General features: G+C 40.2%; 1 protein-coding gene across 1 annotated transcript in view; it reads left to right on the forward strand.

The window, feature by feature from the left end:
- Positions 1–23788, forward strand: part of vps8 (VPS8 subunit of CORVET complex) — a 171908-nt gene extending 148120 nt beyond the window's left edge. Inside the window, exons 42-46 of the mRNA XM_070977476.1 lie at positions 2938–3106; positions 6973–7026; positions 18305–18385; positions 22735–22889; positions 23288–23788. Of these exons, the coding sequence (XP_070833577.1) occupies positions 2938–3106; positions 6973–7026; positions 18305–18385; positions 22735–22860 (430 nt within the window). The 3' untranslated portion in view covers positions 22861–22889; positions 23288–23788. The remainder of the gene's footprint in view (positions 1–2937; positions 3107–6972; positions 7027–18304; positions 18386–22734; positions 22890–23287) is intronic.
- Positions 23789–24377: the final 589 nt, after the last annotated feature.

Consider the following 24377-nt stretch of genomic DNA (forward strand, 5'->3'; position numbering starts at 1 on the left):
CCAGAGCAATCACGGCGACTTTGGTCTCCATAGTGCTCCGATCAATTGCAAACACGCACATGATAATATATTAAAGAATAATAAAAGAAGACAAAACTAAAACGGGAAAAAAGCTCACAGTGAGCGGGAGCTGCTGTAACAGGCTGCCACTTGTGCGGCGCCGGAAGTTCGTATCCATATCCGTAGCCATATGCAGCACAACCTTAAATTGTGTTTTTAATGCCTCGTTGCAGGCAACCTGTGATTTCTCCACATGCTTAATCATAGCCACACTCTGGTTGAGCACCCTTGAAGCCTCGACATGGCTGTGGCTATTTTGGTGGTCAGTTAATGCTGATTTCTGCATGTTCGTGCATCCTCGGACAAATCTGTTACGCGACATAGGATGGAAAAATATGTCGCAGAACATTTTTCCATCCTCCCTCCTCAGCCAGGAGAACTCCTGCTCCCACTGAACTCTGTACTCCCTTCTGACCTCCTTGCTGCCGCTTGCTCGCTCCGTAGTTACTGAGGGCTGATTACTTTTGTCCTTCATCCTCCACTGCATCAGTCCCTCTTTTTTCACCTCTTTTATCAACACCATCAACACCAACTTCGGACACTCAGCTGCCGTGACATTTTTCCGAGTGAAGCCAACAAGGTCATGCATCAAGAGAGACAATAGCTAATTAATATGCTCACTCGCCACCAAGTGGTCAGGGGTGTGAATTGCAATCTGTCAAAATGACAGATGGCCTTCAGATTTTTCCGTCACCGTTTTAAAAAACCGGTCAACGACGGAAAATATTCGGTTAACGTGACCCCTGCGGTTAGACCTAGGTTATCTAGCCTTGAGCATATGAGCAGTTGTAAATTATGGACAAGTCTACTGGCAGTAAAGCATCATATTTTAGAAACAAAGGGCAAACTATAATATTTGACAAATGTGAAGTTAAATACATAATCCAGACTAAAAAGGACAGCCGGCTCATTGTGTGAATACATAATTTAATAGGCTTACAATATCACTGCTCCATCATCAGGGCATAAATAGATCTGTCTATAATTACATTTGTGTATTCCATTAAATGAAAGTGTTGCTTAGATGTATTCTTATGTCATTATAACAGTTTTAGTCTCATTCTTTCATCTGCAACCCTGGTGATGTCAAATGGATTTGGGAGCAAATGGAAAATAAATATCAATTCAGAATTCAAAGCAGCTAACACTCTAGGCTTACTTTCATATCTTATAAGTACAACAAGCTCAAGGCTTTAGTGCTCCAATCAATGTCTGTTGTGGGATGATATCAGTACAAAAGCTGTCAGGGAAAGCCAAAGGGGCTTTGCTGATGTCTGAACACACTTGCCCTCCCAAGAGACCTTCTCACAATCCATGCCTGAGCGAGGATCTTCTATCATAACTTTCCAAGAGAACTGATTGGTCTGTAAGTGGGGCTTTTATATGAATTAGTCTGTGATGATCTGATCTCAAACAGGTTAGGTGTGCAGCTTGAGTTACCATGGAGATGGTAACTCAAGAAGTGAAACACTTTCGTAACCCTGAAAACCCAGGGTTAAACCTGATGTTACTTTGCTAACCCCAAATCATGCTTCGTACAACAGGCCTCTGGGCAACAGTTATGCTACAAATGGCATAACTTTTGGCTAGAACTTGTCTCACAAACTGCATGTGGCTCTTTGCATGCATATACACTCAACTGCAACTTTATTAGATGCAACTGTAAACTAATCCAGTGCATCTGTTCTGCCATAAAGACTAATTTTATGATTCCTTTCATGTTTAATCTTTTGTTTTTGATACTGTCACAGAGATGGTAATTCATAGATTGGCCTCAAGGAAAGGAGATTGTGGTTGCTTTGTGACCTTTGTGATTGCGGTATCTTAGGAAAGGAATTTCTAAAAACTGTTGGTGGAGGTATACAATACTCATGTGTTAATTCTAGTTTAAATTTAAAAAAATGTTTATTTTATTTCATTTGATAAAACAGTGTAATGATTGTATTATATCATCTGTATATTTCTGTTCAGAAGTTTTAATACATTAATAACATCTATTTGTAACAAGGGCTTTCTACAACATAAGAGCATTCAAAAATGTACAGTAGTCCCCTCAGCCATCTGAGTTTACCAAGTCAAGCTTTCGTGGAAGTTTTTGAATGTATATACTCATATAAAAGAAATAAAGTTTTAGTTGGACTCCATATGGATGGATGCTCGAATAACACTGGCTTAACTGTATGTAGCATGTAGCATGTAGTCACTGCATAAGCAGGGCTTTCCTTTGCTGACAACCTTGTTTTTTTCTTGAAAATGTTTTGGGAATTGGATCCTGGATCACAGGGATTGAAATTAATGAAAGAAACAGAACTTAACAACCATATTTTTAGCACCTTTATTATTTCCCAGTACTGTGCGAGTGTGACCTAAAAAAAACTCCACAAGCCTTTTTGCGATTTCTGTGGCTGGAAACCTGGGATCAGGACACAACATGTCAAAATCTGTGCGCTGCACAGAGGGTGAGCGACTGACTGAGAATTGCACAGCTTGAAAAGCAGATTGAAACACTGCACCAAATATGTGAGAGCAAATCATTCATCATCAGCATCCTCTTTACAAGGTGTTGAAAATGGACAGACTTTTATGTACAGGATACTGTGGATACACAGGAGCTGTGGAGCATCCTGGCACAGATTTAGCTGACATGCTACCTTTGATGTGTCCTGGTGCCACTGGATCAGCTTTTGAATAGACTATTTTGTATTTTGTATTCAGCATAATTTCGGTAATAGGGTGTACTTAACCTAGGAAGTACCATACCAAACTGAATGTTCTCTACTGAATGGATTGGGATGAATTCATGTACTGTTTAACCACTATGAAAAAGCATGATGTATTTACAGGTAATTACATGTGAATGTGTGTGTATCTTGTTAGCTGCGGCCATCTGTTCCACTTCCAATGCCTGCAGCAAAAAGACTGTGGGTGGGGCTTTGCTTCAGAGCTGCAACAGCGATGGAGCTGTTATAAGTGTTCGTCTAGCAAAGGAGGAAGGGGTGGGCCTTCAACTGAACCAAAAAGAGGCCGCAGCACATCCCTGGCACAGGTGTGTATGTTTGCAGGATTACACATTGTATATTATGTCACTACAGTGGATTTATTGTTAATTTACTCTTTACACCTGTTTCATAAATGACACACACAACTGCAAGCACAAAATACATCAGAAAAGACATGAGTGTCTGTAGTGGTAGTTTCTAAGGTACAAAACTCAAACACAATTAATAAAACAAATGAATGAAATGCTAAAAAGGAAAACCATAATGCAAAAAAACCCCTGCAAAAATACAGAAAACAACAGCATTTCACTAACCAGATGAAATAGGTACCTACTAGTGCTCCCTTGTTAGTGGATGTCACACTCAAATAGCGTAAAAAAGATGTAGAGAGTGACTTGAATAATTTTTTACAGACATGAATGTAGTTGCACCTACCTCCCAACATTTGTAATCATGTACTGAGCCTCCTTTGCCTTTCAGAGAAAATAAGACATGTAGTCATGTAGACATGACCCCCATTTACACTTGTTATTATACTGTGATCTGTATCTATACATTATCAAGGTAATGACATCTGATTTGTCAACAAACATGGCACATCTCTGCTGAAGCAAAGTGATACAGTATAGTCTTGAGGGAATGCTATGACCTGCAATGTGAGATTTACGTGACAGAGTCAACTAAGCATCAGCAGACTGCTTTCCAATACCCTTGCGAACTAAGTGAATATCATTATCGTGATGATTGCTATAGTGGCTCTACTTATTTTTTCTTTGAAGTGGAAGAGCTTGTTTCTGACTTTCTTTTACAGGCAGCTTGAGATAGCAGGAAGAGGGAGTTAGGTGATCCTTCAAACAGTTAAGGGATTTTTCTGTTTCTGAAGAATGTGGGCAAACTGTACATATGTAATTTACACTTGTCTCAGATCTGATCAAAAATAAATAAAATACATGCCACACTGTCTGGAAGCCCATATGAGGACTATTTTAAAATTATGCTGTAAACTTGAACATGAAAATGTAATGCACCATGCATTATAATTTTGCAATTAACATTGTGTGTTAATTGACTAAAAATTAAATGTGATAATCCATTTTGCATTTACATTTTCACATACTCATATGGGTGTTCATTGACCATATTAAAATGAAAATGGAAAAGCTGGTTGACATTTTAGTTTCAATTTTTAATCTAATCTAATATTATTGATAATAATAATTCTGCTAGACAGAAGAGACATAAAAAACAAGGATAAAAAATTAATGGAAAATAAAATGGCAAATACAACCCACTTGATAATGATTGTAAAGGTAACATAGATTAGGGATCAAAATAAAAATAAAGACAATGCATAAACCACAGAATAAAATAATAAAATTTAGGTAAACATTCATTATATAGAATACATAGAATTAAGTGAAATACAGCAATTTAAATGGAATGCAGAAGTGCACAGTCTTAGCTAGTTAAATGCTAAAGAGAAGAGAGAGGAGAGAGAAATGTTTTTAGCTTTCTTTAAAAAATATTTAGTGAGCTGGCCCCGCTGATATCTATAAGTAGAGTGTTCCAGAGCTTTGGGACATAAAGGACGAAGGCTGCCTCCAGTAGGCCAGAAGCAGGTGATTGCAGTATTCTTGAAAGCAAATAATAAATAAGGGAGTCAGCAATGTAGCTTGGTTGTAGTCCATCAAGGACTTTGTATACAAGGAGGAGGACCTTAAAACCAATTTTAAATGTTAGAGGAAGCCAGTGCAGAGCAGCTAAAACTGGACTAATGTGCTCTCTCCTCTTGGCTCTGGTTAATAGCTGAGCTGCAGAGTTTTGAATGCTGAAATTACTCAATGTTTTGAGGCCAGTAAATAGTATGTTACCATAATCAAGTTGGCTTGTAATAAAGGCATGAAGTTTTCCGTTTTTCAGCATGTGTGTGTATAAATATATGTTTATATTTTCTATAATGCAAATATTTTTACATACTCTTCTTTTACTTAACCTAACAACATTTCACCCTCCTGTTGTCTTCGCTTTCTGTTAATTACCTTTGTCTTCCCGGTCAAAATTGACCGTTCCCTTCTACGTGATTATAAATCCATGAATATTTATATTTTATCACCTAATGTTGTGTTTCATCTTTTCATCAACTCAAATCCTCTTGTCCTTTTGAAAAAATGAAAAGCAAAATAAGATAATTAGTAAAAAAAAATTCACAATCTATCACGTCACATGTTTTCATGAACATGTTGGACAGTGTGTTGTGATTTTGGCATGTGCCTTGCAAATAGATGCACTACATTTGTGACACACAAGGCTGGTTCTGGCATCTCTTGGTGCGCATAGTTTGCACCTCTTCCTCTTCCTGGTGGCTCTTGCTTCTGATGCTTGAACATCTCTCACTCTATTGTGTCCTGGTCGTCGAAATGCAACACCCAGGACAGTGTAAAGTCTTCAGGAGCATTGTGGCTCGAAAGATTGCAGACTCCTACTTACTTACAGAATCTTTATGCCATAGGCTGACGGTGGATTCATTGTTGGATCTGTAGACACCGGACAGAATCAAGATACCCACGTAGGCTTGAATGTCCATTCGGTCTACCTCCTCCCAGGCTTCTTTGTACACCCATCTCTCCTCCAAGTTGGTCATGTTCATGACTATGTTTGGATTTCCTCTGTCAGGAACAGTTCATCTCATTTTCCTCCCCTCTCCCCTCCTCATCAGTGTCATGGTCAAAGAAATAATCTGAAGCCTCAGCCATTGTGCTGCCACAGAAGTTAATTTAGAGAGACACACACACATACCTCTATTTTATACGCTAATTGTAATCTTACACATTCATTTTTAATGACTGGTCATTTCTGGCCGGGAAGACCAAGGGTGTACACAAGTTCAATAAAACATCAAAAATTGAACAGATGAAATCAACTACATAATTTAGAGAGAGAAACTGTCCATCGGTCAGATTTGACCGTGAAGACAACAGGAGGGTTAAGCCTACCATTTCAGCAATTACAGTTAAATCTACACAAAAAAATTATAACAATAATTAAAATAATTGCAAAGTGTCATGGCTAATGGTCTAAACATTTTCTTGGCAGTTGTATGGTCTGAAACATAGAGTAGCCTACAATTTAACATATTTTGAAGTCAGTATATCTTCGCAGCATTCTTTTTTTTAAAAAAAACAAGTTTTTATTTTAGCCAACAGTCCCTGGGGACTTTATGGGCTACAGGGAGTACCGCCCACAATCCTACAGCGATGAAGCTCTTCGCGGCATTCTAAGCAGCAATGCAATGCATACATTCTCAAAAAAAAACAAAAAACCCTGAAACACTAAATCATAATGATGATATTAATACAAAAATAAAATTATTGAAAGAATCTAGATAAATCCAGTTTGTCTAGAGTAAGTGGCAGTTATGCACCTTATTTGGCTCCAATCTGGCAATAAAATATAAAAGAAGAAAATGACCAGTCAAATCAAATAATCTAGCTAGCCTAGACGTGCTAGTTACAAGTCATGGCATGGTAGTCACCAGCTGATCCAGATATCCAGTATAATTTAATCAAATTCTCACTCTAACAGAAACACAGCTCTGAAGCCAACATCTATCACTGAGTTTGTCCATTTCTCGAGTCATTCTTGCCATGGTCCATAATTGACTCAGATTTTTTACAGCTATGATACCAGTGATGTGATGGCTGAGATGATAATGCTTCATCATCACATGCCCTGATCTGTATTCCACTTGTCCCAATTCTTTTGTATGTACCCCTGCTGCACTTACATGTACTTGAACAAAAAAGGTCGCAGCAACTGAAAAAGGTTGTAAGGTGTGATAGCAGATTGTTTTTATGCCAGTTGGATTTGTTATGATAATCCTGACTCAGCCCTTTTTCTTCTCTCTTTGTCGCAGACTCATGTAACATCAGTACATCATAATGCAGGAGCAGAGGCTGACAGAAAGAAGGTAAGGTTTTACGAGATCCCAGAAATCTACAAATGACAAAACAGTCAAGATAAATGGTAGCCTGCCATCTTTGGCTCTGCCAGGGATTATTGTGGTGAGATGTGTTTCCTCTCTGAGACTTTACTCTAAAAACTTGAAGAATGATTCCAATTACAATGTGGGTCTTATTTCCATTAAGAAGGATTTTTAAAACATGGAGAGAAAAAAAAACAGATTTGTACAACCCCCGATTCTAAAAATGTTGGGGTGCAGAAGAATGCAATGATTTGCACAAAAAAACAAACAAAAAAAAACTGTGCTTAAGAACGGTTCTTAAGCACTTTAGTAATATAGTGCTTATAGTAATATTCTTTATATAGTCATGTGCTTCACAAAGTGGTGAACCTTGCTCTATTTTTGCCTGTGATTGACTGAGCCTTTTGAGGATGCCCCATTCATACCTACTCACTATCACCGGTTACCAATTAACCTGTGGAATGTTCCAAACACATATTTTTTGAGCATTCCCCAACTTTCCCTGGCTGTATTTGGAACCAACTACTACATGCTACTCACAGGCACAGTATATACCATTTTTCATAGTAGTATGCAGTATGCCACTGTTAAATTGGTTCTATTTTCAGTATGCTTGGCCAAGCTTAGCCAGATTCCAGTTTTGGAAAGCAAAAACACTAATATAGATACATGGGTAACACTTATCCTCTTGGTATCTCTCTTACTTTGGAAGTGTGCCATAATCCTTTTTTTCTTTGCTTTATATCAAAGTGGGAGCCTCTTCATAAAACTGGTTGATTGATGGTAATTTTGTTTGTGTTAATGCCGATGCTGGTTTGGTCATATTGTGAGCATTTCCTTCTTGGCAGTAGCTGCATATCTTCAATAAAATACATGATAAATACAAACATTTTATGTAATGACAGAATAACACTGGTATGAAAATTAAAATTACATTTGAGTTTTGGGTCTGGCTGTCTTTTGCCTTTGTTGCTGAAGTCTGCTGTGTTGGCTGCAGTGGTCTGTGTGGCTGTGGGGGAAGTGGGGTCTGTGAGTGAGACTGGCCAGCTGTCAAGCTAGCTACTTCCAGCTCTCCTACAGAGCACACGCTTGTCCTGCTTGCTCCTTGCTTTGCTTGCATTCTTTTGCTGATATTCTTGTTTTCTCTGTCAAAAGTTTTGGAAAGTGGATTCTGGACACTCATACATAATTTAAACATTTTTTTTTTCTTATCACGTTTATTATTATAATTATTAATTATTTATTCTTGGTAGTGTGCAAGTGTGACCTCAAAACAGCACAAGCCTCTCTGCTGTGTCTGTAACTGGAAACCTGGGATCAGGATGGAGAGAATATGACAAAATCTGAGCTGCACAGATTGTGAGCGACTGACTGAGAGAGTTGCACAGTTTGAAGAGCAGATGGAAACACTGCATCAAATACATGGGAATGACCAATTCATTGTCTGTAGCAGCCTCTATACATCTTGCTGAACGATCCTGGTACAGATTTGGCTGACATGCTGCCCTGGATGTGTCCTAACGCCACTGGATCAGCTATTGAAGCTCCCAAATTAGCTTTCCCTAGTGACGTTTCTAACTGGCACAGCACTAGTGCTCAATCCACCACTAGAGGCTTGTTTTTATTAGTCAGTCAGGTAAATCGGGAAAGGAGTAGGGATTGCAGCCATCTTTTCTTCACAGTTTTTGTATGATGACATTGACATGGGTGAATTTACATTCAATTTTCATTTGAATGTCTCACTCCTGAGCTCACAGTAGAATTATAATTATCAGTTATTCTGACTGCTCTTTAAATGACATGGTTAAACAATACCAAGTCATCTACTTTCTATACAGCTGCTCTGGTCAATGTTAAAAAGAGGTCAGCTGGGACTTTCCATAGCTGACGGTGGAGTAAGATGTACTGTGGAGTTGCTCTCCCAGGCCTAGCAAAATCACTTGTCTAGCAACTGGAAAATGTAATATTTCCTTAAGCAAGGGCCCGATGAGTGGGAGAAGAATCACTGAAGATGGGAAAAGAAGAAAAAATGCCAAAAGCACAAGAAAAAAACAACTCAATGCCAAAAGCTAGCAACACCAGATTAGCTCAAGCTAACACCCGTAGTGGAGCAGCAGCAAGCCAGATACCAAAAGCTACCAACACTGGAACAGCTCAAGTTAACACCCATTTCGGAGCAGTTTTGAGTCAGAGGAATCCCGGAATAAGCATGGACTCTGGAGATATCATCAGGGCGATTGATATTTATAGTGTGCACGAGTGCCCAGATTGGAGAAGGCGCTGATGAATGGAGGGAGGAGAGACCAGCTGGAGCCACCGGATTGGTTGCTCATTGAGGGGACGGGTCCGGGACTGGGGGGATGCATCTCCAAATCAGGAGCTGCTGCGAAAGGTAATCCCCGATGGCGTCACGGTTCCCATGCTGCTGAACTGGAGATGCAACCAGAAAAAAACAACTTACACATTTTTGGAGTGGCAGAGGGTGACGAGGGAAACTTGGTACTACAGTTCATAGATAAACTCATTAAAAGTGAGCTGCCAGCATCACAAGACATGGACCTGAAAATACAGTGAGCTCAATGGACTCTGGCACCCAGATTGCGACCCAATGCACCCGGGAGACCCATTGTTGTCAACTTCTTGGAGTTCACCACCAAGGAATTGAGGAAAATACAAGTGGGTGGAAGATTTATCTACTTCGACCATGATTATGTGTCGGAGATAGTTAAAAAGCGTAAGGAATATAATGCAGTCAAAAATCAAAAGGGGACTGCTGCGGCCTAGGGAGAGCGAGGGGAAAACTCCAGGCGTTCCAGAGATGTCACACCGAGGAATCATGAACATGGACTTGAATCGCATTACCCGGTATGAAAACTTGTCCCAATTCTTTTGTATGTAGCCCTGCTGCACTTACATGTACATGAACAAAAAAGGTCATGATTACATGGTTATGATTACAATATCGCTTTTAACACTGATTTGTGTGGTTCTTTTCTTTATAAGCTCTGTACAGATCATCAAACACTTGGGAGAGGCAGCTTCATTTTTTACATTGTAAAAGTTGGATTAGTAGGATGGTAGAGACATTGTTTTTTGCCTCATTAACCACCCTTAACATTGGGCCCTCTAAGAGTGAGAGGATTATCCCTCGACCCACCAACGGGGTCGCTGTTGAGGGGGACTAAGATCTCCCCTCATTTTTGGAGGTCTGTTCAAGTTCATATTTGTGTTTTTTAGCTGCAGTTCATGTTAATAGTTTGTTTTGTGGGAACACTAGCTTGCTTTGAGGAATATACATGATAGGGCCACATAGTCTGAAATGTGCTTCCAAAATTGTGAATGGCCTGAGTAACCCTGTAAAGAGAAGTAAGGTACTGGCTAAAATGAAAAAGGATAAGGTGCAAATCATATTTCCCCAAGAGACTCATATGTCTAAAAACGAACACAAGAAGTTGAAAAAGTTTGGGTAATCAAACTCTTTTGTGTAGTTCATGTGAAAACAGTCGGAAAAGAGGTGTGGCTACTCTGATTTCAAACAGTCTTAATTTTGAATTAATAATGGAAAAGGGTAATACAAAGGGTGGATATGTGATAATCAAAGGAAGGATCGATAACATCCTTGTCACACTTGCCAATATATATGTCCCTCCAGAGAGCAATAGAAAATTCCTGCAGTCTCTATTTCAAACATTAACTCCGAAAGTGAAGGAGTATTAGTCTGTGCATTGGAGCAGTCCTGAACTACGCTATTGACACAACAAATATAAAAAGTAGTGCTGTCACAAAATATCACGCGTTAACACAAATCAATTTTAACGGCGTCATTTTTTTATTGTGAGATTAACGCTCTTTGTCACCTAGTGAACTTGTAGTGTTTTATAAACTGTGGCCACTGCTACTAACCTAAGAAAAACCATGAGAAAAACTACAGGATCCAATTGTAAACCGGAAACAAAACAATAGGCACGCCCCACGCACGTGTTTAGTCTTGCCTGCTCGCTAACTGTAAAAAAAGTAGGATACCGGTTTGTGTGGATGTCAAGCGCAAAACGCCAAAATGGATGCAAACAAGATTCTGAATGGAAAGTTAAGTTTCAAAGAGCTGCCAGATGGGTTGACTGACAAGACCAAAATTGTCTCTTTGTATTGTCGGTGTGAACTGATTTAATTAATCAATGTAGCACATCCAGTCTGAAATACCACTTGATGGCCAAACACATGGCCAGTACGAATTCTCCGCCACCTCTTTGTTAAAACCAGGATGGCTTTCGACAGAGGCATATGGATGCTATTATGTTCAAAGGAAACTTAAGAAAGGAAAGTTAAAGCCATGGTTTAACTGCACTATAGCCTGAGTCCTAGTTTACAATGATGTGCACTTTGTAAATTTATTTTGGATCACCCTGTTTTGATCCCTTAGAAAAGGTTGTTGAAGGGGCTTTTTTGGAACAAAGTATTTATTTTTTTGTCATCTGTTTACTGACAGTGTTAAATTGTGTGAGATTTGATTCATTCAAATGTGAATGACTGCTCAAAGTGAGAATGTCAGTGTGAAATAACTACACGTTGTTGTTTTAAATTAAAAAACATTTGCACAAAGCAAGCCTATCCACTTTTCCATGTTGATAACAGTATTAAAATGATAATTCTAGGGACATTTAGAGTAGATAAAAATATGCGATTAATTTGCGATTAATCGTGAGTTAACTATGACATTCATGAGATTAATTGCGATTAAATATTTTAATCGATTGACAGCACTAATAAAAAGATATAATCATCTTAAGTCAAGGGATCTCAACTTGCTAATTCGAGAGACAGGCTTGTTTGATGTCTGGAGGAACCTCCATGTGTCTGCAAAAGATTATACCCACTACTTAACTAATTACCGGGTTCATTCCAGGATGGACTTCTTTTTGATGAACGTCACAGATAGAGACAGGGTGAGGGAATGTTCCATAGGAACAGCAGAATGACAGACAGAGGAGTACACTGTGGAGGCTAAATATCAGTGTTCTAAACAAGGAAACCATTGTTAAGGAGATTAAGAAAAAAATTATTGAATGTATAAAGGATAATATGACTGCTCAAGTGGACCCAACCATTATATGGGATGCAGTTAAAGCAATATTGAGGGGGAAACTCATTTCAAGAACAGCTTATTTAAAAAAGTTGAAGAGGTCAAAAACACTGAGAAAATTAGAGAAGCAACAACTAAAAGATGAGGACAAAGGGTTGAAAAAACAGATTAAAGAATTAAAAGTTCATAGAAATAATATCCTGAATGGTGAATTGGAAAAGGAACTGAGATTCACTAAACAAGGCTTATACAAGTCAGGCCCAAAAGCAACAAAAATTCTAGCAAAACGCCTTAGGGCTCAACAAATGAAAAATACCGTACATAAAATGAGAGACCCTATAACTAATAGAATAACTTACAAGCCAGTTGAAATCCATAAAATCTTCTAAAATATACTATGAAACTCTATACTCACAGCCCAAGACTGTAGATGAAGAAAACATTATACAGTATTTGACATTGTTAGACCTCCCTTCCATAGGAAAATTTCAAAATGATAAATTAATAGCTCCCATCACAAAAAAAGAACTGGACACAGCTATCAGTAAACCGAAAGCAAATAAATGTCCTGGAAGTGATGGCTTCCCGAATGAATGGTATAAGATCTTTAAAGAAGACCTGACAACTTTTATGTTAGAATCATTTAATTGGACTCTAATAAAGGCTTTGGCACCACCATCATGGAAAGAGGCAGTGATATCAGTCATTCCAAAAGAAGGGAAGAATAAAGAGAACTGTGAATCATATCGTCCAATCTCTACATTGAACATAGATTACAAGTCTTTTACTTCTATTATCTCAAAAAGAATTGAGCGTCTCCTGCCCGTCTTAATTAATGAGGATCAGACTGGGTTCACCAAACTCAAGACAACATCAGATGAACATATTATAGAACACATTAATAAAAAAACATCTAAGTGCAGTTCTGACCAGTTTAGACCAGTGGAAAAGGCCTTTGACAGTGTCTGTTGGCCCTTTCTGTACCGAGTGCTAGAGAGGCTGGGCTTCAATAGTCAGTTTGTCAGGTGCATACAGACTCTTAGCAGAGACCCAACTGCGAGAATAAAAATCAATGGCCATCTGACAGATGGTTTTAAACTATTCAGAGGCACCCGCCAGGGATGCTGTCTTAGCCCCGCACTTTTTTCCATATTCATAGAGCCCCTAGCATAATGTGTAAGACAAAATAAAGAGTTGAGAGGAATCAGCATAGCAAATGAGGACCATCTAATAGGACTTTTTGCAGACAACATTATTATCTATCTCCAAAACCCTAATTTAACACTCCCTAAACTTATGGCGACTTTAGACGAGTATGGTCAAATGTCAGGTTACAAAGTGAACATAGCTAAGACACAAATACTCTCTTTTAATTACACACCAAGTTAAGATTTTAGGCTGAAATATAAAATAAAATGGAAGGCAAAATCAATAAATAAAGTAATAAAATACTTGGGAGTGCTAATTAACCAGAAAGTAAAACTAAACTAAACTAAAAAATAAATGAAATAAAGTATAAAATAATAAATGATAAGATACAGGAAGATATTAAAAAATGATGCACACTGGGGATAGACTTTAGTTCAAGGATTGAGGCAGTGAAAATGAACGTGCTGCCAAGGTTGTTGTACCTTTTTTTAGCTTTATCTGTCAGAATCCCAGATTCGCAATTTTCAATGGTTTATCAATGTTTATCTGGGCTGGAGCAAGACCAAGGGTAAGATTTAAAACACTTCAAATTGACAAAGAACATGGGGGCCTTGCAGTACCAAATCTAAGGGAATACTATTATGCTGCCCAGATGAGATACTTTGTTGACTGGTGTTCTCTGGAGTACTAAGCTAGGTGGAAGCATATGGCTATTTCTTGAACTCAAACCAGGTTAGGCAGGAAGGAACACACAGACCATAAGGGAGAAAATTTAATCTTGGGGGATGATTTTAAAAATTGGTAAAAGATAGTTATGATATCTAAACTAGAAGGAGAGAGTAAACTTCTGATTAGGACTTCTCAAACATCTCCGTTCAGTCCCGGAGAAACTGACATCACATTTGTAAGGTGGAGAGAAAGGGGGATTACAGCGATGTGTACACTCTTGGAGGGGAAAACTTTCAAAACTTTTGAAAAACTCAAAAGACAATTTCCATCCATCCATTATCTATACCGCCTATCCCTTTCGGGGTTGCGGGGGGCTGGAGCCTATCCCAGCTACAATGGGCGAGAGGCGGGGTACACCCTGAACCGGTCGCCAGCCGATTGCAGGTCCACATGAAAGGACAAACAAACATTCACACTCACACTCACACCTACGGACAATTTAGAGTCATCAATTAACCTAATGAGCATGTTTTTGGTCTGTGGGAGGAAGCCGGAGTGCCCGGAGAGAACCCACGCATGCACGGGAAGAACATGCAAACTTCACACAGAAAGGCCCCGCCTGACCCGGGGATCGAACCGGCAACCTTCTTGCTGTGAGGCACGCGCACTACCTGCTGCGCCACCGTGCAGCCCAAAAGACAATTTGATTTGGATAATGGGAATCTGTTTAGATACTTACAGCTAAGACATTTCTATGAGAAAGAAATCAAAAGAGGAATTTCTGCAAAGGGAAACAAAGTGATTGAAGTATTTACTAATGCATATAAATGTACACCTGTAAAGATTGTCTCTAAGCTGTATAGAGGTCTGCAAAAACAAAATGAGAGGAACTCATTATACGTGAAATCGAAATGGGTGTTAGAACTGAACATTAAACTGACAGAGTGTAATTGGCATTCTATGTGTAGGACTCAACAAACCTCTACCAGCTCTAAAAGATGGAGAGAGTTAGGATGGAAGAATTTAATTTGCTTGTTCATCACACCACACATCAAAAATAAACAAATAGGTGAACAGCAGCAATGCTGGAGACAATGTGGGCAGATGAGTACCAAACACACGCATGTTTTTTGGTCATGTGTGAAATTGCAGGGATTCTGGGACAGAGTGACAGGATTCTGGGAGAGGTTTTTTCCTACAGGATACCCAGGGGCCCTCAGATAATGTACCTGGGTTTGACTCCAGAAGGTACTATTCAAAAGAAGGATCTTTTCAAAATATTGCTCCTGGCATGTAAAAGGCCATAACAAGAAACTGGTTGAAAAGTGACCCCCCCAAGTCCAGGACAGTGGCTGGATATAGTTGAGGAGATTTACTCGATGGAAAGAATGACTTATCTCAGAATGAGAGCAGGAACCCTGGACCAAAAGTGGCACAAACGGACTATGGATATGAAAAAAGATGGGTCGAATACTCAGCAGACCTGATGGACAGTGATAAATGTTACCACAAGAGTGGTGTACCCCACTTGTGTATGGTCTATGTTTTATTTTTCTGTTTTACTTTTTTTTATTTTTTTGCTTTCCCAAGTTACCATTTTGTGGCTCGCTTGCTGTGAATTTGAGTTTGTTTATATAAAAAAAAGTAAAATAAATAAAAAAAATTTTAAAAAAAAGAGGTCAGCTCACAGAATCTTCCTATTGTTAAATAGTGTTAATGAAATTAAGAGAATTTGTCAAGCATTTGAAAGCCATGACTGTCTATAACAAAGCAATATGTCTGGCAAGAAAGGATTACTTTTCTAAGATAATTACAGAGAGTGCTGGGAACTCTAGAATATTACTCTCCACTATTGCCAAGCTACTCAACACTGCCCCCACCCGTCCACAGTTTTCTTCATCAAATTGTGAAGAACTTGCATTGTTTTTCAATAATTACATAACCTCAGTTACAGCCAACATGAATACTGATGTGAACACAGATGACCTCAACAGATGACCTCAACAAACCTTTTAAAAAGGATGTAGCCATGGGAATATTCACCTGTTACATTAACTGAGCTCTCTAAGACTGTCACTGAGTCTAACTTGTCCACCTCATGTGTTGACCTTGCACCTACAGCACTGTGTTTCAAGTCATATTCTGAAGATTATCAGAATCAGAATCAGAAATCCTTTATTCATCCCCGAGGGGAAATTGTTTTTGTTGCAGTGCTCCTTGCAAGGATAGAATTAGAATAAAATTAGAAAAGAAAGTAAAGAGAAAGAACTATATATTTAAAAAGCAAATATAAAAAACTAAATATTTATATTGAGAATAAAAATATGGAAAGTCCAAGGGCCATTCAGAGGGAGGAGTTGAATAGGTTGATGGTTATAGGCAGGAATGATTTCCTGTGGCGTTCAGTCCTGAGTTTTGGTGGGATGAGTCTCTCACTGAACGTACTCCTGTGCCTGGTCAGCACATCATGAAGTGGGTGTGAGACGTCCAAGATAGTCCATAGTTTGTTCAGCATCCTCCACCGTCAGAGAGTCAGATTATAAATACATTTCTACAAATGGGCAACTTTCCAGATGCATTTAAACAAACTGTTGTAAACTCATTAATAAAAAAAAAAACCCAAATAGATAGTAATGTACTCACCAACTATAACCAGATATCCAACCTTCCATTCACCAGTAATATACTGGAAAAGAGTGCAATTTAACTCCTTTCTTAACAAAAATAATATCTAATAATGACTAAATAATTTTAGTCAGTTTTCAGAGCATACCACAGCACTGAAACTGCTCTCACTAAAATAATCAGCAGCCTCAAACTAAATTCTAATCAAAATAAGGTCTCTTAAGCTTAAACCTTAAACTTCAGTGTGTTGGTTTAAGACTTATATAAAAGGTGAAAAGTTTTATGTCAGCCTTAGAGATCTTGGGAGCTGTGTTCTCACTATACATGCTGCCACTTGACGTGACCTTATTAGAGAGCACAATGTATGCTTACATAGTTGACACACAACTGTACACACAACTGTACATCTCCACCCAACCAAACGATGCTTCAGCTGTAGACTTCAGTACTAACTGTCTTTTAGCACTTAATAAATGGATGAGCACAAAGCTGATATCGGCTCTAAAACAAAAAGAGAAACACTGTTTAGTAGTCTGGGAAATTAAACTCCCTGAATGAGATCTGAGGTTACAAGTATTGATTCAGATCTAAGCTTTAAACCCAACATCAACAAAGTGACAAAAGCTTAATTTTTCCACCTTAGAAACATAGTTTAAGTGGAACCATTTATAAATCGAAAAGATGTTGAAAAACTGATTCTTCATGCTGACTAAACGAGCAAGTTTGACATGGGCCAAATTGTGATGGCAAGACTGGGTCAGAGCATCTCCAAAACTGCAGCTCCCTTGGATGGCTGGGTGTGTGTGCGTCACTTACCTGGGGAACACATGGCACCATAACGCACTATGGGAAGAAGGCAAGCCGGCGGAGGCAGTGTGATGCTTTTGGCACCTTGGGTCCTGCCGTCCATGTGGATGTTACTTTGACACGTACCACCTACCTAAGCTTTGTTGCAGACCATGTACACCCTTTCATGGAAACGGTATTCCCTTATGTCCTTGGCCTCTTTCAGCAGGATAATGCATTGTGCCACAAACCAAAAATGGTTCAGGAATGGTTTGAGGAGTACAACGAGTTTGAGGTGTTGACATGGCCTCCAGATTCCCCAGATCTCAATCCAATCGAGCATCTGTGGGATGTGCTGGACAAAGAAGTCCAATCAATGGTGGCCTGACCTCGCAACTTACACGACTTAAAGGATCTGCTGCTAACATCTTGGTGCCAGATACCACAGCACACCTTCTGGGGTCTAGTGGCAACTGGCAGCATGAGCAGAGGGAGGGGGCGGTTCGCAGCGTGTGTGAGTAGTGATTGACAGATGTCAGACACTCCCTCAAACGTTCCTCTGGTTCTGATTGGTTGTTTTGTGTTGAGCACGGTGGATTCTTGCAAATCGCAGTAGGAGCAGTAGATAGGACCAATGAATTTTGGTGAATTTGAAAATGAAATGAAAATGAATGGTTTTTTTTCACAGATTGTATGTTTCATGTACTGTTGTCTGGGCATAGGGACAGTTTTAGCAAATACGACAAACTTACCTACTGCAGCTTTAAATATCATCCAGCATGAGGCACATGTCCATCTGTAAATGAAACTTGTATTTTCTGCTTCTTGTACAATGTAGATATATCGACTCTCATACTATATGAGTTGCACTTGTCACACTCTGTATGCAATGTAATATATGCCTTAATATTTATGGTTTTACTACATTCCTTCTGGTTCTTTGTTGCGGCCCAGGTGTTTGTTGAGGCAACGTTGGACCTTCAGCAGGAACAGTCGTGGGACCAGCTACGCTGTTTATACCGAGGGCCATCTAGGGTATGGACACTGCATCTGTAGCTGCTGAAAAACCTCCCCATTTACATTACTTTATAACTCACAAACTGCTAATGTATTTTTTCATGCTTTTCAGCACAAACACAGATCGCTCCAACAATACAAATAATACACAACTTTAGTATGGACATTCATTGTTCAATTTAATCAGCACCTACCTAGTACTTTAAAAATATTTCACTCAAACCAAAACTGTAAAAATCACGGTGGAGTATATGTGCCAAATTTCCTGGCCAACTATGCAATAGTGTTAATGTTATTTCATTTAAAAAGTCTAGACCTCAGGGGCACACAACAGGAAACGTTAGTTGATCACCAACCTCAGTGGGCTTCATCCTTGGGGGATTGTGAATAACTATACCAAATGTTATTGCCATCCAATAATTCCCAGGATGTCATTCTGACAGTAGAATAAAAATAAGTGGATCTCCATTGATCAGCATGGCATGCCACTTTGTTTGGAGGAAGATCAAAAATACTTACCCATGAGTAATTTTAATTAGGTTGGCAGATCCTGTTGGTTGGTGGCAGGTCAAAAATACTGACCCTTGTCATGAGTCACTTTGGTCATAGTTAGGTCAAATACTGATCCATGAGTCTGTTTGTTGGTGTAGTGGGACATTAATTTTAAATCTTGAGCCAAAGTTGTTTAATTTGCAGGTCAAGTGTTTTTTAGGCCACTAAGTTTTGTAGACTTGAAGTAACACTGCTATTGAGTTGCACCAAAAGACAACTCCCTTGATAGCAGCGTTATGATAAATGGTTATGCTTAATTTGAATGAGCATTAATAATCACACATAATGCCAGTTTTATCTACTCATAAGTTTAACAATATCTTACAGTAGCAAATGAGACAAAATATTTAAATTACACTTAGAAACACTGAATTTATTGATGTCACTGTTGCATGCTTTGAAATCTTGAGGAGGGGTAACCAAGTGCTATGTAATATGATCTACAATAAATATCCAGAGTCAAGATGTTTTGGCCAACTACATATAGTTAATATTTTAGGCTGTCAGAATCTGTCAGAATTTCTGATACCATCTCCCATTGCAATCTTAGACACTATGCTGGATAAGTTTAAAAATATACATTTATATCTGCCCAAATGATCAGATACAGTAACGTTATCCTTGTTTCCCGGGTCTTTGCCCATGGGACCCGGCCGGGCACAGCCTGAAGGAGCGACGTGGGCCCACCTTCCCGTAGGCCCACCACCCGCAGGAAGGAACAGAAGGGGCCGGTGCAATGTGATATGGGTGGCAGTTGTGGGCAGGGGCCCCGACAACCCAAACCCTGGACAACCACTCTGGCTATGGGGACATGGAATGTCACCTCACTGGGGGGGGGGGGGGGGGGAGAGCCTGAGCTAGTGTGGGAGGTTGAGCAGTACCGGCTAGAGATAGTCAGACTCACCTCCACGCAGTCTGGGCTCTGGAACCCAACTCCTTGAGAGAGGCTGGACTCTCTTCTACTCTGGAGTTGCCCGCGGTGAGAGGCGGCGAGCTGGTGTGGGCTTGCTTATAGCTCCCCAGCTCAGCCACCATGTGTTGGAGTTCTCCCCGCTGAGCGAGAGGGTCATTTCCCTGCGCCTTTGGGTCGGGGATAGGTCTCTCACTGTTGTTTCGGCCTATGGGCCGAACAGCAGTGCAGAGTACCTGGCCTTCTTGGAGGCCCTGGGAGGGGTACTGGAAAGTGCTCCAACCGGGGACTCCATTGTTCTGCTGGGGGACTTCACCGCTCACGTGGGTAGTGACAGTGATACCTGGAGGGGTGTGATTGGGAGGAACGGCCTCCCCGATCTGAACCCGAGTGGTGTTCTGTCATTGGATTTCTGTGCTAGTCACAGTTTGTCCATAATGAACACCATGTTCAAGCATAAGGGTGTCCATCAGTGCACGTGGCACCAGGACACCCTACACCGGAGGTCAATGATCGACTTTGTAGTCGTATCATCTGACCTTCGGCAGTATGTCTTGGACACTCGGGTAAAGAGAGGGGCTGAGCTGTCAACTGATCACCACCTGGTGGTGAGTTGGATTCGCTGGCAGGGGAGGAAGCGGGACAGACTTGGCAGACCCAAACGTACCATGAGGGTCTGTTGGGAACATCTGGCAGAACCCGCTGTCAGGGAGGTTTTCAACTCCCACCTCCGGGAGAGCTTCGACCAGATTCCGGGGGAGGTTGGAGACATTGAGTCCGAATGGACCATGTTCTCCACTTCCATTGTTGATGTAGCCGTCCGTAGCTGTGGCCGTAAAGTCGGCGGTGACTGTCGTGGCGGCAACCCACGAACCCGGTGGCGGACACCGGAAGTAAGGGATGCTGTCAAGCTGAAGAAGGAGTCCTATCAGACTCGGACCTCGGATGCAGAGGTCGCTTTGAACGGAAATAGCAGATGAATAAGATAGGGGACAGTGAGCAGCAAGATAGCAGAAAACCAAGTATCATGACTATGTGTAACCACTTACTAAGTACATTGAAAAGAGCAATTGCAGAAACAACAAAAGGGTAATATTTGGCTTAATACAATGATTAGCACTTAGCAAACTAGCGACTGGAAACAATTAGTGGATGCAGTGTGTATGAAGATAGTCGTAAAACCAAACATCACCGCCAGCTAAATGCATTATGTATCAGAGAATCATTACAAAACACATTTACAGAGCAAGCATGACAATGCCTCAACAGAATTGTGACAACCTTTCTGAGGAAGCACAGTCAGGTTTTAATATTCGTTTCCTGTAAAACAACATGCAAAGTCGGCGGTGCCTGTCATGGCGGCAACCCCCGAACCCGGTGGTGGACACCAGAAGTAAGGGATGCCGTCAAGCTGAAGAAGTCCTATCGGGCCTGTTTGGCTCATGGGACTCCTGAGGCAGCTGACGGGTACCCGCAGGCCAAGCGTGCAGCAGCTCGGGCGGTTGTAGAAGCAAAAACTCGGGTCTGGGAGGAGTTTGGGGAGGCCATGGAGGAAGACTACCAGTCGGCCTCGAGGAAATTCTGGCAAACCGTTCGGCGCCTCAGGAAGGGGAAGCAGCTTTCTGTCAACACTGTTTACAGTGGAGATGGGGAGCTGTTGACCTCGACTGGGGATATTGTCGGGCGGTGGAAGGAATACTTCGAGGATCTCCTCAATCCCACTGTCATGTCTTCTGTAGAGGAAGCAAATACTGGGGACTTGGAGGTCGATTCATCCATCACCGGGGCTGAAGTCACTGAGGTAGTTTGCAAGCTCCTCGGTGGTAAAGCACCGGGGGTGGATGAAATCCGCCCTGAGTACCTCAAGTCTCTGGATGTTGTAGGACTGTCTTGGTTGACACGTCTCTGCAACATCGCGTGGCAGTCGGGGACGGTGCCTCTGGACTGGCAGACTGGGGTGGTGGTCCCTCTTTTTAAAAAGGGGGACTGGAGGGTGTGTTCCAACTATCGGGGGGTCACACTCCCCAGCCTTCCTGGGAAAGTCTATTTCAGGGTACTGGAGAGGAGGATCCAGCCGATAGACACCAAATACATGCCAAAATATATGTTTCTATGTTAGCTGCTCAGAAATTATGTTGTCTATGTTTGCAAGGCATATGGTTTTTATTTAGTTAGCTTGCTAGTTTTAGATTGAATATCCAACTGCTGCTTTAAATAAACTTGCAATCAAGCCAAAACATCAGCATTTGTCATACAGTACATACTTGCCCTACTGCAGTTTCACATCAGCATCCCCCTGCATATAACTAAGACTTGTGACACACACACACACGCACGCACGCACGCACGCACGCACGCACGCACACACGCACGCACGCACGCACGCACACACACACACACACACACACACCAGGGTCAGTTAGTGTTAAATGCTACTGGTGCTTTCTTGTCATCCTCTCATCTTAGTCATGGCAAGAAAAAGGTTGTGAAAAACATATGTAGTCATAGTTTTTGTACTACCTACCACATGATCTCTTATTTATCTATTTTACTTGATGTTTACCTTCCTTTTACTCTTGAGCACTCACACACCTAGTATGTGTGAATGTGTGTCCGGGTATTTTTGGGCACCAATTTCAGTCTCAAGACTAGTTAACTGTGAATGGCTGGTGCAACTGGGGTCAAAAGTCATAATCCCAATTGGAAAAGTTTTTTTGTTAAAGTTTGGGTAAGGGTTAGGGTTAGGCAAATAGGGGTTAGGGTCAAGTTACTCCAGGAAATTATCGTGAGTCGATGTAATTTCCCAAAAAGTGACCTGAGTAAGTTTGTGTGTGTATAAGCATGATAAACAAAGGCGATGCATCACCTTTTCTGAGTTTTGTGTTTTTTTCCCCCTTTGTTCCAGTTGTCCATCCTTTCAGACCTCTCTCACAGCCATAGCAATGAGAAGACAGGACTTCTAATTACAGGCCAACCAGGAACAGAGAATTTCCAGCTGAAACTCTCTCCTCCACCTCTGTTGGAAGAGTAGCACCATCATTAGTCATGGTGCTACTTGAGGTATGACTTTTTTCAATATGTTTATTTGAAAATAAACTGTTGATTGATAATATTGAGTCATATTGATAATTCTACTGATTGTAGCTTTATTGTTTGTGTATCACAGCTGGCTGAGCCACCTTGCTTTGCTTTGCATGTTAAAAAGTAAATCTTGAAATAGTTTTTGGAAAGGGTATTGATATTGAATTGAAGAGTTAACTAAGTAAGTTAATTTCATAATACATATGTTAGGGATTATATGGAAATTATTAGGGGTAGTGGAGAGATCCAAGAAATGCTGTGTATTTTTTCTTTAAGAGACTGTAGTCTGGCTTTTTTTTTTTTTTTTTTTTGGAAGATCAGATATAGAAAAAGAAAGAAGTTACATTTTTCTTTTCATTTTTGTCTTTTTATTTCAGCCATCCCTGTGGGATCGATGAAAAAAAAAAAATGGATCAACTTGTTGCAAATGACGGCCTTAGTGTATGCAGTGGGTCATAAGGATCTTCTTTTTGATGTTTCTTACTGAAATACATCTTGGATGTGGTACTTAACTGCTTTCCTTCAGTGTTTATGTCTCACGGGCTTGTACCTCTGACTTTTTAATTAAATAACCAGATGTTATCCGATACCGTTGTTCATCAAAAGTGTTGATGATTTGTTGAAGAGGGCAAAAGAATGAGAATGTGAACTTATAGCTTTCAGCTCTCTTCATTTTTTCAGCTAATCTCTAAAGTTACTTTTTGACAGGTGATTTATTGATTGAGTTTAAAGCCACTTTCTGATTTTAATATCAGCCATATTTTATATTATATGTTTGTATCTTATACATTCATGTCATAATTCTTATTCTTACACACTGGACTTGTAGGATTACGATGGTCTTATACACTCAAATTAAGTCATGCTTTATTATCTAAGAACAGTCTTGCTCTGTCTGGTAATCACCACATTTGCTGGTTGAGTTTTTATTATATCATGTTTTGATTTCCACACACTCCTAGTTTTAGTGTCTTGATTTTATTGATATACTCCTATGCCCATATTAACGTGGTGTATTCTGATACTGTTTTTGACTTTTGGGCTTTTTTGGGTATTGTCTGTATCTTGTAACTTTGGTTCTATGATTTTTATTAAACTGTTTAAAGGCTCAGTCTTTGACTTTTTATTAGACTCTGTATCTCATTAAAGAAAAGTTTTGTTATCTTTTGGTTAAATAAAAAAGATCTAGCTTTACTGAAAGAAGTTTTTTTTTTTTTTTTTGTGGTTTTCCATCGTTTACCAATGAGGCTTGGTCCTCCTCACTGCTTTAAAGGTAAGGCCCCCTTCCCATGGTTGCGAGAGGTTCAGGTCTAGATTTGGTATACTGGATGCTCGGGACTTTTGGGATTCCCATGGATTTCACTCAGAACAAGGCTGACAATGTCATTTTAGGGTGCATAACTGGCCGTGACTGCCCACCTAAGATTTAGGTAAGGGAGCACAGGTAACCCCATACTAAGTTTAGCT

The sequence above is a fragment of the Chaetodon trifascialis genome, chromosome 13 (assembly GCF_039877785.1).
Source record: "Chaetodon trifascialis isolate fChaTrf1 chromosome 13, fChaTrf1.hap1, whole genome shotgun sequence".
NCBI lineage: Eukaryota > Metazoa > Chordata > Actinopteri > Chaetodontiformes > Chaetodontidae > Chaetodon > Chaetodon trifascialis.